The sequence below is a fragment of the Sminthopsis crassicaudata genome, chromosome 1, assembly GCF_048593235.1.
Source record: "Sminthopsis crassicaudata isolate SCR6 chromosome 1, ASM4859323v1, whole genome shotgun sequence".
Lineage (NCBI taxonomy): Eukaryota > Metazoa > Chordata > Mammalia > Dasyuromorphia > Dasyuridae > Sminthopsis > Sminthopsis crassicaudata.
In genome coordinates, this window is record NC_133617.1 from 283504244 (window position 1) to 283523077 (window position 18834).

Consider the following 18834-nt stretch of genomic DNA (forward strand, 5'->3'; position numbering starts at 1 on the left):
GTGCTGTTTTGTTGTCTAAAAATATTTGGGGTTTGCCTACTCCATAATAACAAGTAATCTTAGTTGTGCTTTGTAGATTTGTTGTATATTTGTTTATTATGCAAAATGAACTGAATTTTTTTCAGAAAAGTCTTGAAATGCGTCAATTCTATTCCTAGAAAATGGTCCATCACCTTTTCTATGTCTTTAAAGGGGAACCTAGGAGAGGTTATCAATAGAGAACTTTTGAGAATGTCATTTTACAGATGAAAGGTGACTTGTGATAGTATGAAGATTTTCTAGATGATTAGAAATATATCTAGCTTCTACGCATAGAAACTCACTGTTAAGTGACTCAGTAAATAAGTTCAGTGAAGTGATTCAGTGTATAACTAGCAATAGTTAGAAGAAATTAGGCAAAAATGGACAAATGAAATCACAAATCAATTCAGTCCATTAAGAAACAGCTTAAGCAACCACTGTGTATTAAACACCATGCTAAATGGGAAAGGACCACAACCAATTTGACTGATATTTCTACTAAATGGACATTTTTTTTTTTTTTGGTAAAATGATACTTGTCATTTAGCCCCAATTGGTTTTTAGGCAGGAAAATACCATTTTATTCTATATTTAGTAGCCGTAACTGTGAGATGGTTAAATAACCATTGATTGAGGGCTGGTTGGCATCTTAGAAGATTTCTGAGATACAAATCCCTTAAAAGACAAGAAAATTGAGGTCAAGAAAAGTTATGTGTCTTCTACAAGATCTCAGGAAATAATTATCTGAGCAGGGATGCAGATTCAGCTATCAAAATCTAATAGAAAATGTTGCCTCTTGTTAGAAGGTCCTTAATGACTTAGCTGTCATGGAATAACTTGAACACTTTGGTAAATTTCTAAAGTGAACCTGAATGCCATTAGACATTGGTTTTCTGATTCAATTTTAAAAGCATTTTATATTAAAGTCTTGTGTGTAGAACATTGTGTGAAATGCTAGAGATACAAAGATAGAGAATTATACTGACCTGTCTTCAATGAACCTGTCTTCAAAGAGTTTATATTCAGTTAAGGATGATATAGTATCTATATAAATATATGTAAGATAGGGAATGATAGGGCAAAGAATATTGTCGATCCAAGAGATACTCATAAGGAACTTGAAAGCAAAGGACATTATCAATTCAGAAAGGAGAATGTTGTTATTTTCAGCTCTTTCTCTTGTTTTTAGATGGTGTTGTCTAAAGTCCTTTAACCCTATGAATTCCAAAACCACATTTGTAATATCCAGAGATAAAACCTGGATATGCACACATGGGAAAGGCCTCAGGGATCATCAAATATAAGCTTTGGTTTTCTAAAGGAGAAAACTGAGGCATAAATAATTTAAGTGATTTGGCCTCCATCAACCAGCTGATTAGTGCTTAAGCCAAGACTCAAACTCAGGTTTTCTGTTTTATGGTGAAACCTTCCATTGCCATATTTACTGTAAAAATTCTTTAGAAATTCTCCTAGGCCCAGAGAAGAAGACACTTAAAATGGTAAATGTGTCCTCAACTCTCCTCCAATCAGTTTCCAAATTTTTTTTCTTTCTACCACTTTAATATGTTTTGCATCCATCCTCTTCAGTTTCATTGTTAGTACTATAGCTTTGGTCCCAAATATCTGAATTAAAATGTGAGTTCTCTAAATGTTTTCTGTCTTCAGTTTTTCCCCATCCAATTTATTTCCATATTCTTGATAAATTAATCTTTCTAAAGCAAAGTTCTGAACATATCACTTTCCAAATTAAAAGAACAACAACTTTTAATGACTTTATATTGCCTATATAATAAAATCAAGTCTCATTGAATTATGTTGATTTTGTTAAAAATGATTTGATAAAACCTATCCTGCACTTTCTATAGTTGTTATTAACAACAGTTGCTCTACTGGAATTCTCTACTATTAAAATTCTTACTCAATCAAGAATACTGTATTTGGGCCCAGAGAATCTGATTTCAAATCCTGTCACACAAAGTAGAAGTTATATTATAGTGAGGGACAAATTTTCTCTCTCTCTCACACCAATTCCCCACATACTTAATAGAATTTCAGCAGTTTTTCAGTTTTGCAAAGTATTTTTCATTGCTTCAACCAAGATTAACCATCCTGATGATATCCCTCATGCCAAGGATTTTCAGTGAACAACCACATGGGAGAATGTAGCATGATAACATTGTGAATTGAGTGTTGAACCCAATGTACGAAAGACCTTAATTCAAATCCTGTCTTGGGTATTTTAGTATGTGTGTAGCCCTGGACAAGTCACTTAATTTCTCCCACCTTTAATTTCCTTATATGTAGTTGCTAAATAAATGTTTGCTAAGTTAATTCATTGATTTAAGATATGGAGTTCTCATATAGTGGGATCAATAATATTGATACTGACTTTAAGATATTGGAGTTAACTTCAGATCACCCAGAAGTTCAACTGATACTTGATTAATCTTTAGTGCATTAAATTTTCCACATCATTTATATCTTAAGTGAGGTCTTAACTTTATCACAAAAACTTGAGGTGGAACAGTCATAGCCTGAGATCAGGAAATATTATTTATCATCTAGTTCAATGTTCTCATTTAAAATACATTTTTAAACAGTAATTAGCAGAACCATGATTAAAAAACAAATTCTATTTTCACAGTTCAAATTCTATTTCACAGCTCACAAAATTATCTCTAGTCTACAAGTCCTTTTACAGAATGTAAATTTCCCAATCATTAAGCGAGACTCTACTTAAAAACAGGAGAAACAAAAAAAAATCACATAATTATAGAGATAAGATATATAACTGAAAGGGACATCAGAGGACATTTAGTGCAACAGATATCTTAATAAGAAGGGGAAAAAAAAAGAGTTAGGTGATGTGCTTAAAGCCAGAAGATGTGGAAACTGAACCCAGTGATTTTTATCAACCAACACATATTTCTGCAAATTTAACCTTTCATATCATCCCCCCATAGTCTTTTTATTAATAGATTGATTGACCTTTGCGATAAGGCTTAAATCCCATCTCTACTTTCATCTCCTCTTGCTTTGCAAGAATATCACATCTTCCCGCCATATCCATAATTTACATAATTACTGCACTTGAAGATGTCACAGAAGAGCATTATCTGTTAATGAGGAGATTGTGATCTTTAGCAATGAAATATTAGGATAACAAGTACTCATTTTAATGGATTAGATATTCATACTTTGCAAAATCAGTTTGCATTCAGAACTAATAATTAACAAATTTAAAAGTCATACCATTATGTTGGACTATTGGTATCCATTTATATCTTCATGTATTCATTCCACAAGTATTTATTGAGAGTATTCTATGTAACACACTAAGAGAAACTCCTTCTACTCCAACCACAGTGAATACAGAAATGAACAAAAACTTGAATATGTTTAACTGGCAAGGAAAGCCTAAAATAATACTAAAATGTAAATAGTAATAGCTAACACTTTTATAACCTTTGCAATGTGCCAACCACTGTTTTGTAGTGCTTTTATATTATTATTTCATTTGATTCTCACCAGTACTCCGGGATGTAGGTGCTATTAATACTCCCATTTTTAGAAAAGGTTATTGAAGCAAACAAAGTGTAAGTGATTTGACCACTTGAATCAGAACTCAAATCTTCCTTGGCTCCAGAGACCTCTGTATCTTGGCTTGGAGTCAGGAAAACTCTTCTCCTTGAGTGTAAATCTGACCTTAAACATTTACTGACAGAGTAAAGCTTCTAGGAGAAATCTGGAGGTAACCGGACCTTAGGAGTAGTATTGTTCTAAGAATCTATTTGTCAATAATCCTAAAGTCTTCTGGCCTTAGGAATACTATAGTACAGTCCTACAAATTCTTCTGACTGTACAGATAATAATCTGTGATCAGTGATAACAGAATTTCTGAGACAAATGTTAAGGTGCATATCAGACTACTCCTCAAACTGCCCTCTAAACCATAAAATTCATTTTTGAGATACATATCAGATCACTCCACAGTTCTAAGTCTAAGCCATAGAATTAACAAATCAATGGCATGAAGAATTGTATCTCAGTCTTCTACAAATTTATCTGCTTGATCTTGGACCTTTTTGGATAAATTCCTTTTGGAATTTAACCCACTTCAATTGGCATTATAATTATAATAAATTTTGCCCCTTGACTTGGAGATGGGCTTAAGCCGGCAAATTCTTTTCAGATACCTTGCAACACTGATATGCAACTTTAACCTTTTGGCGTCCTTTGAAACTCAACTGTGTTGACCTTAAGTAAATTATAATGCTAGAGAAACTGAGGAAATATAGAGATAAGAGAGTTTTTAATATTTTATTTGAGAGGGAGAGATTGTGCTGGGGGCATGTTGCCCCCAGGGCTGATGTCTCAAAGCATCCAGCAGGGAATATGAGTTTTCAATGACACATATATGGCTCTAAGCTTAGGTAGATAAACAAAGGCAAGGGACTGGAGTCCAAAATCTGTTGAGCAGGAATCTCCAGGCAGGGACAATCAATCCGGTTCTGACAGGTTGGGGGTAGAATCATAATTTTTTACAAATTGGGAGGACTTAGGAGGTGTCTAACTATAGCCAGGAAGGCTAAAACTTAGAGATATAGACAGTGCCAATTAAGTATGTGAGATAAGACATCTAGAGTCTCATCTTCTGGAATGTCAGATCTACACAGTCCTAATTATGTCAGTTCTAATGAGCAGAGAAGGGGGGTTGCAACCAGGGGGATGGAGGCAGAACAATTCAAGGAACTGAGGCAGAACAATTGGGGAAACCGAGGCAGAACAATTTAGGAAAACTGAGTCAGGACAATTAAGGAAACCGAGCCAGGACAATAAAAGGAAACTGTGCCACGACAAAATCACTTACTCTTTGCCTTTGTTTTTCTCTATATAAAATGAACTAGAAAAGGAAATTGCAAATTTTTTCAGGAAATTTGCAAATATTTGCAAAGAAAATCCCAAATGAGATCATGAGGAGTTGAGCATGAGGAGGATCATGAGTTACAGAAAAAAAAATGAGTGAATTGAACTTCCTGAATCCAGGATGCACTAAGTAAAATTCACCCAGAGCTACTTAGCTGTATCTAAGTTGTACCTTAGTTGTACCTAAACAATGCAGAATTCCTTAAATAGAAATATTTGGAGTAAATAGAATGTTTACAGTTAAGAAAATTTGGGATTAAATCCTTAAACATTAATTTTGTGACCCTAAAAGGAAGTTACCTGACTTGTAATTCATAGCAGGCATCTAGTCACCTACCAGACAATTCCTAGGATTTTTCTACTATGCCATAGAAAGCTTAATGATCACTATATAATATTGGTGGAAGATATTTACATAGTGAGAGTTGCAGTATTGTTTTGTTTTTAATTAGACTTGTGATTTTATCATTGTAAAGAAACCCAATGAGGAAATTCTCAAGAGCAGTGAAGATCAGGATCAGCTTGTCAAGTCTTAGAGGACTCTGTGTGGTATTAAATTACTTTTCATAGAACATACATCTACTATGTAAGTGTCAGAGACCAGACTGGAGCCAGGTTTTCCTTATTCTGAAACTAGTTCTCTATTTACCACAATACAAATTATCTCTTTTTTATTTACTGATGAAGTCACAGATGTCATATACATATATATATATATATATATATGTATATATATATATATATACATATATATATATATATATATATATATATATATATCTACTCCTCTCTCTCTTGTTCAAGATGATCCTTTCACACAGAATCCAATGATAAATATTTCTTAAGTGTTTCTACATAATGGGCATACATCCACTAAATATTTTTATTTTGAAATTAAACCATGGTCATTTTGCTTAGAAAGTGATTCAAAAGCTGTTGGCTGTCCTTGGGGAAAATATTTTTTGTCAACACTTTTTAAAAATAAAATATTTTGAGGTCATTTCCTCTGTTAATCAGCTCTCCCTTTATAAGCCAAATGACTTTTAAAATAAATAATGTATCTTTTTGCTAAAGTAGAAAACAAGATATTTAATATACTTCCTAAATCATCCAGTTCTACCCCCTTGTTTTACAAATGAGCAAATGGAGATCCAGAAGTGTCAAAAGATCTCTTCCAGAGTAGGTAGTAAATGGCAGAGATGGGATTTAAGAAGAAATCCTCTGATTTCATAGCCAAATAGCATTCTTTCTGCTTTATCATGTATAAAATTTGCTTTTTAAAAAGTTATTCTCCCAAATTATTGGAATTTACTGCCTTTAATTTAAAAACAAATAATGTATATAAAAACACTTGGCATTTTCTCTGTAACCATTTTGTTGTTGTTTAATCTTTTCAGATTCTTTGTGACCCCATTTGAGGTTTTCCTGGTGAAGGTGCTGGAGTACCTTCAGGTCATTGTACAGATAAGGAAACTGAGACAAACAGGGTTAGATGACTTGCCCAAGATCATAGAGCTAGTATGTATCTGAGGCTGGATTTGAACTTAGGTCTTCCCTACTTCAGGCAAAGTGCTCTATACACTGAGCCACTTTGCTGCCCATATAACCATTGTAGTCTTTCTTTATCTAGTTGGAGAGAAGTTCTCTAAGCATTTTTTACCTCTGAGAGGCTTGAAAGGGCATGGCCAGTCTTGACAAAACTAAGGCAGGATAGAAATCTACTTGGCTCTGTTGTCTGTAACCATATAGAACCTGCAGGGGCACAATGCATTAATTATCATCCTTTCAATTGCTAATTGGAAAATCTGAAGAAAATTTTGGAAATATAGGAAAACTTTGAAATCTGATCACTTGAAAATATGGATAGTTACTCACAAAGACACATGATTTCATGTCTTTATAGCAAGTTACAAAGAAGTACTATGAAATGTATTTTTCTGACAGACATTTCATTTTATCTTTTCAATGGTCATGCAATATAGGAGATAGCAACATATTCCAAGAAAATGTAAGTTTTTTTAATTCAGGGTTGCCTTTTTTTGTAATTATATTGCTCCTTCTTAACACAGGACTTGTACATAGTAGGGACTGCTAAATAGTACAGTAGTTAAAGCACTGGACTTGAAGTCAAGAAGACCTGATTTTGAATTCTGCCTCAAACAACAGTTGTGTGACCCTCAGCAAGCTACTTATACCACTGGGGCTCATATTGCTCTTTTGGAAAATGTGGAAGTTAGACTTAATGTTCTCTAATATCATCTCCAGTTTTAAATCCATGATCAAATATTTGATAAATGAGTAAACTCCATGTGTATAATACACTGTATGTTTAAGATATTTTAAAATAATAAGAAACTACTTTTAAACATAGAATTAAGACCATTAAAAATGCTCTTATTTCTTTTGACCATATTCTAGGGTTGACCATGGTATTGAAAGTACAGGAGTGAAACTTAACATTGGAGTTCAAACTTATGCTTCACCATTTACTAACCTTGTATCTATCCTTCCTGAGCTCCTGAGCCTTATTTTCCTCTTCAAAGAGTCATATAAGTATTTTTCTTGTATGTATCGTGAATTGTTTGGAAGATTCAATTAAATATTATATATGAAAGTATGTAACTAATGTTATGATTATGCTATATTTGGGCACTCTCATATTGTTGCAGTCCTTACCCTCTGGTTAAATAAATTTGAATATAACCAGGATATAATGCCCTTCAACTCTCAGCCCTTTACAAATAGGCACTCCTGTTCCTTCTACACTAAAACCTATTCTTATCATATTCATTCTAGAGTTTACCTGTAGTTTCATCAGTGAGTGAAACTAAAAACAGCTGAAGAGGAAACTCTTTTGAATTTTCTGTTCACTTCTGAAGTTTTGTTTTCCCTACTGTAATTTATAAATTCTGTGTTTCTTATTCATTTGTACTTCAAGGATAGATATTGGATCTGTAAATTCATTCATATAAGGGACTCCAGTTGAAGAATTCTCTTTATAAATGCAGGATGACATATTTTCTGTAATTTATAGTTTTAAAAAGTCATATGTACTCTGAGGGAAAGGGAGGGACAGCAAGATGACATAGTGGACAGAACACTGGTCCTATAGTTAGGACACCTAAATTCAAATATGAATTCACTTAATACTTCCTAGCTGAATGACCCTGGACAAGTCAATTAATCTCAATTTCCTTGCCAAAAAAAGAAGAAAAAGTCACATGGGGCACTGAAAAGTTAAGGGATTTGTCCAGGATCACACAGATGGTATGTGGCAGACTCAGGCCTTTCTGACTCCAAGGTCAATTCTTCATCTACTGTATTATATGTTACCTTTCATTTTTATTTTAATCTTCTCAAAATGTTCTTATATGAGGGCTATTTACACCCAAGAGTACGTTTATTTAAAAAATGACCTTGGGTTCTTTAAAATTATGCCAATGGAATTCAAGATCAAGTATTTCCAAGGTAGAAAGACTTCAGATATAAAACTGAAATCAGATAAAATGTCTGTTTTATAAAAAATAGACTAACTAGACTTTAGTTTAAAGTTGCTTATCACCATGTTGGCCACAAGGTGACTACCCAGGATTAGCAATGCTTAAAATTCATCTGAAATCCAGATTAAGTGACTTTCACACAGCTGGTGTTTGAGAATTCAGTCAGATGTTTCTAAGTCTCAGTCCAATTCTTTAACCACTCTGCCACTTAGCTGTCCCTACTATGGATGAGCCCTCTGTTATAAAGGAACAATATGACAAAATCAAAAGTAGTTACTACCCTCAAAAAACTTATTTTTCCACTGAACAATGTTGAAATCTACTAAATTGCATGGCCATTGAGAAGATAAAACCAAATGCCTAAATCAGGTAAATATATTTCATAATCTTCCTTTGTCATATGCTACAAGAGCCATAGAAAATGCTGCATTTTTGATTCAGTACACCTGACTTCAGGACTACTATCAACTATGCCACTTAGCTGCCCCTATAAATGTTTACATTATTGGTATATTAAATCAAAAGGCAAACAAAAGAGCAAATCATTTAGGATATTATTTTGACTCCCCAAAGCTTAGAAAGCAATATTTAATCTCTTATGTATGTATTATACTATCAAGTATTTGATGCCAAAGAGATATGGGCATAATTTTGTCTTTAAGGAGGGGAATAGAACTAGGTGATAGAATATGTAGGGAAGTAAATGAAGAACACTTTTGTAGGGCAATATATCAAAAACTGCTCTTTAGTAAATAGAAATATATGCTACATAAAGTGTAGGAGTAGTAAACTACAGCGCATGGGCCAGACGTGTGGGCTGAGGACATTTATGCCGTTCACAGGGTTATGGGAAATGGGCTTAGGGGTGGAGACAGAGTGTGAGCTTTTGTTTTTACTGTAGTCCGGCCCTCAACAGTCTGAGGGACAGTGAACTGGCCCCCTATTTAAAAAGTTTGAGGACCATTGATAGGCACTTTGGAGTCACTCTTAGAAAGTTTCCTTTTATCTTCAAAATCAAGCCATAGAATCAACGATCTAACTCTAGATTGAAACTCAGAAGCCCTCAAGTTTAATTCTCTCATTTTGTAGGTAAGGTGACCAAAGGAATAAGGTCATATCAGTTAGAATGAAAACTTGAATTTATTAATGAGAAAAAGAGCATGTTCTATAGACACAATGTGATAGATGGAATTAGAGAGGTACTTACCTAATGTCATACCACTAATTAGTAATGAAATCAGAAATAGAATGCATGTATTTTGTTTTCTTTTCTAGAGCTCTTTATAGTAAGCAATGTTATTTGATTGATCAGAGTGAGATTTTGTAGAGAAGAACATCTCCTATGTGTTTTTATAGGATACACACCTCCATGTACTATCCAAATCATAGCTACAGTCTTTCTCTATTATAATGATTGTAACTTTACATAAAGAAAGTATTATATGTTATTTTTATTCAAGGCAGAGAATACTTTACAGCTGTATCAAAACCACTCATGTAAATAAACACTATAAAGAATAAACTGAGCACTGAAATAAAGCATCATTACATCAATTTCAGGGATTGTGGTATTTATTTGTAGCATAGGATATGTCATTTGTCTGCCTCTGGCCTTGGTACTGAAGGTGACCCATAGGTTCTAAAACAAATGAATTTGTAGTTAGAATAATCAATAGGTTACAAATACCCACTATAATATTGATTATTATGATTATTAATGTTCATAAAATTTAAAGTGTATAAAAACTCTCAAACTCAAATTTAGTTTAGCATTGTAGCTGTATTTGTTATTTCAGTTCTATGTGAGTCTCCATGACCTATTTGGGGTTTTCTTGGCAAAAATATTGGAATGATTTGTCATTTCCTTCTCCATGTAGCTGTACAACTGGTAACCAAATATTTGTTTTTTTCTGACATATTTATTAATCTAACTGCATATTCTTGTTAAAAGAAATAAAGACTTGTATAATATAATTTGGATAATAAGGACTTTGAATCAGGAGAAGTGGAATTAGAGTAAGGGTAATTTGTCATATAGAAGTTTAAATCACAAGCCCCAGAAAAAACTAAAGTCTTGGATGCAGAAGACCTGATAGATATGTTTCCTGGGCTACAATCAATGACTTCTCAAAATATCATGGAGTAAAGAAGTGGCACAGTACTGAAGAAGGGCAAAAATTGTCCCAGTTTTCAAAAAAAGAAGAGTAAAGTTTATAGCCTTATTTTAATTTCTGCCAAGATCTAGAACATATTATTAATGTGATAATTAGAAGACATTAAGAAAAGGTGACCTCAAAGAGCAGACATTTATGGTTTATTGTCACATTTTTAAGGAGTCTTCAGTGGTGTGTTGTGAATATGTATACTTTCCCCTGTGCAAAAAAAAAAAAAAATCAGTTCTGTGGATAAAAGCAGAGGCCAGATAATCATTAAGTTTCTATATGAAACAAACTTTAGAAGTAATTCACTGGGTGAAAGTGATTTAGTAGAAGGTGTTTCCATATTGGGAGTTCCTGCAGAGAAACAAAATCTTTCTACTCCATCATGTTTCCTGTTTTCTTATACCAAAATCTTGAGCTGAAGTGAATTTGCAGAGAACAAATCTACTGGGAAAGTTTAGATCTCAACTTCAGTCTCTATTAAGCATCTAACATATCAATTCATGTTATTTTTACACTTACAGCACACTTTCATGACCTTCAATATTACCATCATAAATGAAACAACAAAATATATTTTCAGTCCTGGAACTAAATTGGAATGGAATAAGCCTATGGTTTGATCCCAGTTACTTTCTTTCTGATGCAATGGCATATCTTCACAAGGATACTATGCAAAGAAACCTAATATATTATCAAAAGTTGGTTATTTCCATAAGTTTATATCATAAAATATTTTCCATTTATTAATCTCCAATTCTTCATGCAACTGATTTGCTTTCTGTCAGCTATTGAATGAGGCTCCTATATCTGTTAGTTAACAGAGTAGTATATAAAGAAATATAGAATAATAATACATTTGGACTAGACCTTAGAAGTGATTTATCACCTCATCTTAGCCAAAACATGAAAAAAATATGAAGCACTTTTTCACAGTGTGCAAGTTGCCCATGCAGCTCCTTCTGAAGTTGACTGTAAATTGTACTTCCTGGCATAATTTGATACATCATGAAGATGTGTATTCTATAATTGATCATTTGTATAAAAGCAGACACAGAAGATTTTAAAGGGAAACAAACATATCTAACTAGCAATATATCACTAATATTATTTGCATAGACTTCTACAGGTTAGGCAATGACAAATGCCATACCAAAATATTAATTTCACCTGAATTGGTAGGATAATTAGATACTAAAAAGCTTCCTGGGGAGGCTATTTACTATTCAATAGTTAAAAGAAAAAATCAAACACTCAACAAGTCCACTAATGAGGCATTAAATTTATTTTAAAAACTTAGTAGATTTTTTTACAGTATTATAAAATATGTATTACTATTTCTGATTTTAAATAATTGTGTTTAGTTTTGATCCTTTGATCCTTAAAAATGCATCCTGGTACCTTTCCTAACACAATTATCTCAAAAATCTTTAAAAAGCACATGCATTAATTATGGAAGCCTAAGCTTTATCATTACAAAATTTTAACTATTTTTTTCCAATTCTATCTTGAATTTTAATTAATGAATATTTCCTTTAATGAAATGAAAAATCAATGTAAGAAAAATTATATTTCAGCTTAGTTTCTGAGCAATTCCCAAATTAATGTGTTTCCAAGATTATGAGGTCTTCTGGCCTCATAAGCAAGATCCATTCTAAGCCTTTATTTATTACCTACGATTTAAGAAATTTCATGACATTATTAGGTCAAGGCATTATGTAACATTTATCACTAATAATAAAATATTTTCAAGTTGTGAGATTCATGATTTCATTATAAATTCTATTGTTAGATAATTTTCTTTAAAATAAGTGTCATAGCATCAAAGCCCAGAATGGGAAAGTCCTGGAAACTGGTCTTCTTTATTTGAAAGATGGGAAAGGTAAGACCCAAGCAGAATTAAGTGACTTTTGACAGTTACAGAGGCAATAACACCAGAAATAAAATTAGAAACTTTAATCTAATTTCAGAACCAGTGGTTTTTTAGCCATACTATTCTGACATATTTAAGAGGATGATCACATTAGTGTATTATATGGAGACGATCTTGAAGAACAAAGTCAATAAACCCCTTTCTTAAGTTGAATGGTCAGGAAGTCCCACTAGTTGACTTAGAGATCTCAACTATATCTTAATTTTTATTATATGTTATCTTAAGCCAAATTTGCTTAGACAAAAAAGAAACAGATAATTTCTAGATACTACATACTCATCTCTCTCTTACTATATCAGAGAGAGAAGTTTTTCATTAGTTTTGATTTGTTCAACATCAGTTATTTTTTTGGAATTTCTGATGACTTAAAAATTAAAAAGACTGCTCTTCATAGAGGCTAAGTGGTGTACAGGCTACAGTGCCCTTTTAAAGTTGAAAGCTCATGTATATATGATCTCTATTTAGCTGTAGTACCCTGAACAAGTGACTCAACCTGACATATTCCTCAAGCAATCCCCTGGTACTTAAAAAAAAAAATAAGCCAATGGTGGGTGACTTGGTGAAGAGAGTTTTCTAAACCAGAAATTCTCCACATTGATAAAATCATTCCTTCTTTACTATTCATTTACAGACAAACTACTAGGAAATTTGAAACTGAGCAGACAGGTACTCTTTCAAACTTCTTTTTCTTAGTCATTTTAAGTTCTGTTTAAGTTAATTTTCTTTCCCTTTTTTAAAGATAAACTTAATCTTTCAGTCTTACCTGCTAGAGTAGGGCATTTTCTACGTACATATGCCTTATAGATTGTTATTTGCACCTTAGTGAAATTCTTGTATAATATTACCACTAAATTTAGATCATAGAATCATAGTTGAAGGGAACTTTGAGGTCATCCCATCCAACCTCCTTATATTTTTATAATTATATTTTTTTCTTCAGCCCACTGTCTTTCTTTGATTTAAGGAATATTGCCCATGAGGAAGGGGGATGTGAAGAATAAAGGTGTAATACAATAAATAAAATTTGTCTCAAGAAATCAAAAAACAATGCTATGATTTCCATGTACCCAATAGAATTCCACTTGCTTTGACATCAATAGGCACATAATGCTAAGCTTCCACTGACACCAGGTGGATGACTTTGTAAAAGCACTTTTCTATGTTTAAAAAGTCTTGCTTAAATGTTTTTATTTAATGTACTTCCCATATAGTTGAGTGGTGACACTTTCTAATAATAATAACAATAATAACTACTATTCTTATAGTGCTTTAAGATTTGCAAAGATCTTTACAAACATCACACTATAGAGATGAAGGATCATGCTAAACAGAAGTCATTCTTGGTATGGGTCAAACAACTAGAGTATGTGTAGCTGAATTTGAACTCCAAAATCAGATATCCAAACTTCCACTCAGCAAATTAGTTAGGAGATAATTTACTTCTGACAATTCTACAAATAATATGCTTTCCACTAGTTATTATGGAGATGATATGCTTTTTTCCATACCTCCAATATAAATATGACACTACATAGGAATTAAATGGTGCAGGAGAAGAAAGGCTAACATTAAATTCTCTGTATGATCTTGGGTAAATCACTGAACTTTAGCTTTCTATTCACCTTGTCTATATGAGTTAGAATGGATATTCCCTATCTCTCTGAAATATCTTTCAGCTCTAACTCAGAACAGATTTCATGACTCAACAAATTAATTAGGGAAAATAAAAAAAAAAAAAGAAATTCACCTAAAATCTTCTGTAATAAAGAGTTGAAATATGTCCCATAGCAATTATAGCAATTGAAACCATTTTGGAGAATTAGGATATCCTCTATTTTGTGTTTTTAAATATATATATATATATATATATATATTATAACAGCTACATTCATATTTAATTCATTTACAGCTAAGAAATAGGGACTACAATTTCTGATACTCATCACATTATCCCTGTGTTAAAAATATGATTTATATCAGGGTTTATTTAGATGATCTTTTACCTCCAGTGGAATTCACCTATGTGTCTTCACCTATGGTTAATCTTTCTCACTGTCCAACTGGGTGGCCCAAAATAACAAAAATTTGTTACAACTTACACACTACAAGAAGAAATCTCGTGGAATGAATGACCTCTCTTTTCTTTCTGTATGTGACACTCATTCACTATACAGATGGAAATGATTATATGCTGAAAAAGACCTAAAGTCTTCATGGGCCTTTTCTTCTGCTGTCAATTACAATTTCCTTTTAGATGTCCCTAAATATCCCAAATCATCCACCAAAAAGAAACATAAAAAAATATTTATGAACTTGGAGGAAAAAAAAGAAAGGCCCCTTCTACAGCTGGGTTCAAAGCATTTCCTTTTACTTTCTAATTTGCATTTACACCTTGCCTCTTCAAACTTCAAATGCTCTGGGGTAAAGAAGGGAAAAATAATCAATAAAATAGGATGGAAATGCTAGGGGTTCTAATTTTGTCTCTGTTGTTATTAATTCATTATGTCGCCTTGGAGATATATTTTTTGAGCATCAGTTTCTTCAACTATTTTCCCCAAAAATATGGCTGTGTATTATCATGCTGGAACATTTTCAGACAGTTTAAAATGATTTGCAAATGAAAGGTGCTATAATCATAATATTTTAATTTTGTTCTTTATATGTAATAATTTTTTTTTTATTGGAATACTTATAAGAAAATTGTGACCTTGCAAAATGTTGGAAGCCTCATAATGATGCAACATGGTATAACAAAATGTTCACATTAGATGTGTAGTTGGAATGTGCTGCTTGGAATCCGGTTCTGTTACTTACTTTTAATATAACCATGGTCAAGTCCTATAACCTTTCTGAAACTCAGTATCTCATATATACAAGGTTTCTGCTAAGTCTAAATCTTATAAGTATGTGGGTCTGGATCACAAGCCTAAAGGTCTATTTTATATTAATGGGATTTTTAATCTCTAAATTATCACATTAGCTACAAATCTTTCATTCATTCAATAAATAATTTTTTTTTAAAAACCTGTTACAGTTTATCTAAATTTGATTATGCTATATATTGTCTTAGAATTGATCACAATTTATTTGATCAATTATATTTTGATAAATTCTTTCTAGCACATTAGTTTGGGTAGTTAGGTGGCATAATGAATAGAGTGCAGGGCATTGAGTCAGGAAGACTCATCTTCATGAGTTTAAATCTGACCTTGAATACTTACTAGCTGTGTGAACCTAAGTTACTTAATCCTATTTGCCTCAGTTTCTTCATCTGTAAAATGAGCTGGAGGAGAAAATGGCGGAGTACTACAATTTCTCTGCCAAGCAAACTCCAAAAGGAGCCAATAAGAGTCTGGTACTACCAAAAATTACTATATAACAACAAAATAGATTAGTTAGTATGTAGTATGTCTTTATTATTGTTCTAGTTAATTAGCACTTAATTAACTTTTGTTTACAGATTTTACTATCTTCCTGTATTAATAACAGAGAAATTGAAGTTAGGTTTTCTTAACCTTTTTCCATCTTTTGCAAAGCAATTCAGTTACATTACTTTTATAGACTGTTTCTTTTAGTTAAATAGGATCACTAGAAAAACAATAAAGAATTAGAAGGAATATTACAAATGGATAATATTTAATCTCATTTTATAGATGGAGAAATTCAGACCCAAAGAAATTCATATTCTAGCCATTTGAGGGCAAAAATAATATCCCAGGCCATTTGAATTTTTGTAGGCTAATTTTTTGGTTACAAGTCACTAACTTTAAATCTAATCATCTCTGAAAAAATTTCAAACACCACAATCATCCTGTATCAAAGTAGTTTATGTTATGAACAACAGTTAATCTCTTTTGGTAAAAATAATTCCAAGTTTAGAATTTAAAGGACACCTAAAAGTAATTGTATTTCACCTGGATTTTTTTTCTCACTTTTGTCACTAATAATTTTGGGAAAGTTAAAAACATTTTACTTTTGGAACAGGTTTGGGATGAAAATCTTGCAAAATCAGCTGAGGCGTGGGCTGCCACATGCATTTGGGACCATGGACCTTCTTATTTACTGAGATTTTTGGGCCAAAATCTGTCTGTCCGAACTGGAAGGTAGGAGGCAGTTTCACTGATATAATTCATCCACATGAATTTATTGTTTATAGCACCTTGGGTTGAACAATACCAGTTGTTGGTCTAATAAAGATTTTTCATTTTGTTCAACTATCAATAAATCATTTGAATAGGGCTTAGTGAAGCCAATTTTCCTTTTCATTCTAGGAAATTAAATACCCTTGTGAGTATGAACAGGCTAAAACTCTCCCTCAAACCACCCACTAAAATTATTGGGATGATCAATTTTATACTGTCTTCCTCCCAGATGAAATAGGGAAATTCCTTAGTGGCTACAGAATCCATATTTATGGCTGTTCAATGCATGAGAAAAGTCCATTTTTATGGAAAGGAGTTGGAGAATTCTGAGTTGGAAATAACCATGACACTATTACTATAAATGTGAGTCATCAACTCATCTTCCTCTTTTCTTCCCAACCCAACTCTTGCCAGGTTTTTCCCCCTTGTACAATGACTCTGCTTCAATAAATTTATCCAGCTCTGGAACTATTTAGTTACATGAAGATTATTTTCTTTGGGCTCTTTTAGAAAGTTAACAAATAGTTAATTTAATTTAGTTATGTTAATATCCATCTTTATCTAAAAGCCTTTAAATTAGGATAAGGTTCCAAGCATATTGATACTTTAAAAATAAACAGAGGACATAAAGATCTGAAAGTGAAACAGGTTGTTCACAGCTTCTCCCTATTAAGAGTATTAAAAAAGTGGTTGATGTTTATTTCACCCAGAGGCAATAAGAAATGGGGGTTTTGATCACCTTATCTTGCTGTACTCACAATGATCATAACCAAAGAGACCATCTTGAATATATTTTAGCATATGTAGCATTTTCATTATATTACTGATAGAACAGAGATGCTCTATGAGGAATTTAATAAGATCCTCCAAAACAAACCAAATCAATATATATCTTTTTGCCTGATTATGTCAATTTAAAGACTGATTGAGGGGAATCTCTTACCTCTAAAAATACTTTAAGGTTTTCCAAGCAGTATTAATATATCTACAATACACATAATATGTTTTTATCCTTAGTCTCATTTGCACTTTATAAGAGAGGTAGGTGCTAGTATTATATCTATTTTTAGATGAAGAAATTGTAACAGAAAGACAAGAGTAAATTTCCTTATCACACAGCTAGAATGTCACATCTCTAAGAGTCAAACTCAGGTTTTCCTAATTACTGGTCTACCACTTTATCTATTGTGACTCCTATTCACTTAGCTGTCCCCATACACCACACTGTCTCAGGATAGTGAAAATAAGATTACAATAAAAGTCCCATAATGAAATAAGACAAAAACTTTCAGATTCCTCAAAAGCTCATGTTTGTATGAAATAAAAGTTTCCTTTAAGATAGGAGGGAGTGGAGCCAAGATGGTGGAGAGAAAACAGGCTTTTGTCTGGGCTCTGAATGAGTTTTGAAGTGACAGAACCCACAAGTATTTGGAGTATAACAAATTTGCAGTAGAAGATATTTTGAAAGAACTTCAGTAAACGGCTGTCTTAATAGGGCAGAGGGAAAGTTGAAGCCTGCACAGTTGCAGTGAAGTACAGGGAGACTTAGTTTATTTAAGGAATCTAGCAGGAGGCTCATAGCTAAAATACAGCAGCATTTACTACTCTGTTGTGTTTCAGAAACCACTGTATTATCAGACTAGATGTGAGACCTCCAACACAACTGTAGAAGGCAAATAGTGAATCCCTGAACCCCAGTATAAAAAAGTGGGACTTGGCTATGCCCACCCAGTATGAGATGGAAGCAGGCAGCACCAGACTCAGGGAAGTGTGAAGCTACATGTATAGAAAGCTTAGAACAATCTCGCTTTCTCCTTAAGATGAGACTTTAACCTTTAAAAATGAGGAAAAAAGCAAAAAGAGCTGTAACCATTGATAGTTTTTATGGAGATAGGAAAGAACAGATCTCAAACCCTGAGGACACTAAAGGCAAACCATTTCCAGATGAAGCCTCAAAAGGTTAATATTAATTGGTCTCCATCCCAGAAGGCTCTCTTTAAAGAATTCAAAAAGGATCTTAAAAGAGAATTAGAAGAAAAATGGAGAAAGGAAATGGAAACTTTGGAAAAGGAAACAGAAATTGTCTGAAGAAAAGCACTCCTTAAAAATAGTTTTGGCAAAAAGGAAAAAGAAAACAACTCTGAAAAACAGAA

The 18834-nt window shown here is 32.8% G+C and overlaps 1 protein-coding gene across 6 annotated transcripts in view; it reads left to right on the plus strand.

Moving 5' to 3' along the window:
• Positions 1-18834, plus strand: part of PI15 (peptidase inhibitor 15) — a 124684-nt gene that overhangs the window by 16975 nt on the left and 88875 nt on the right. For all 6 annotated transcript variants that reach the window (XM_074278913.1, XM_074278914.1, XM_074278915.1 and 3 more), the window contains exon 3: positions 16524-16642. In XM_074278913.1, the coding sequence (XP_074135014.1) occupies positions 16524-16642 (119 nt within the window). The remainder of the gene's footprint in view (positions 1-16523; positions 16643-18834) is intronic.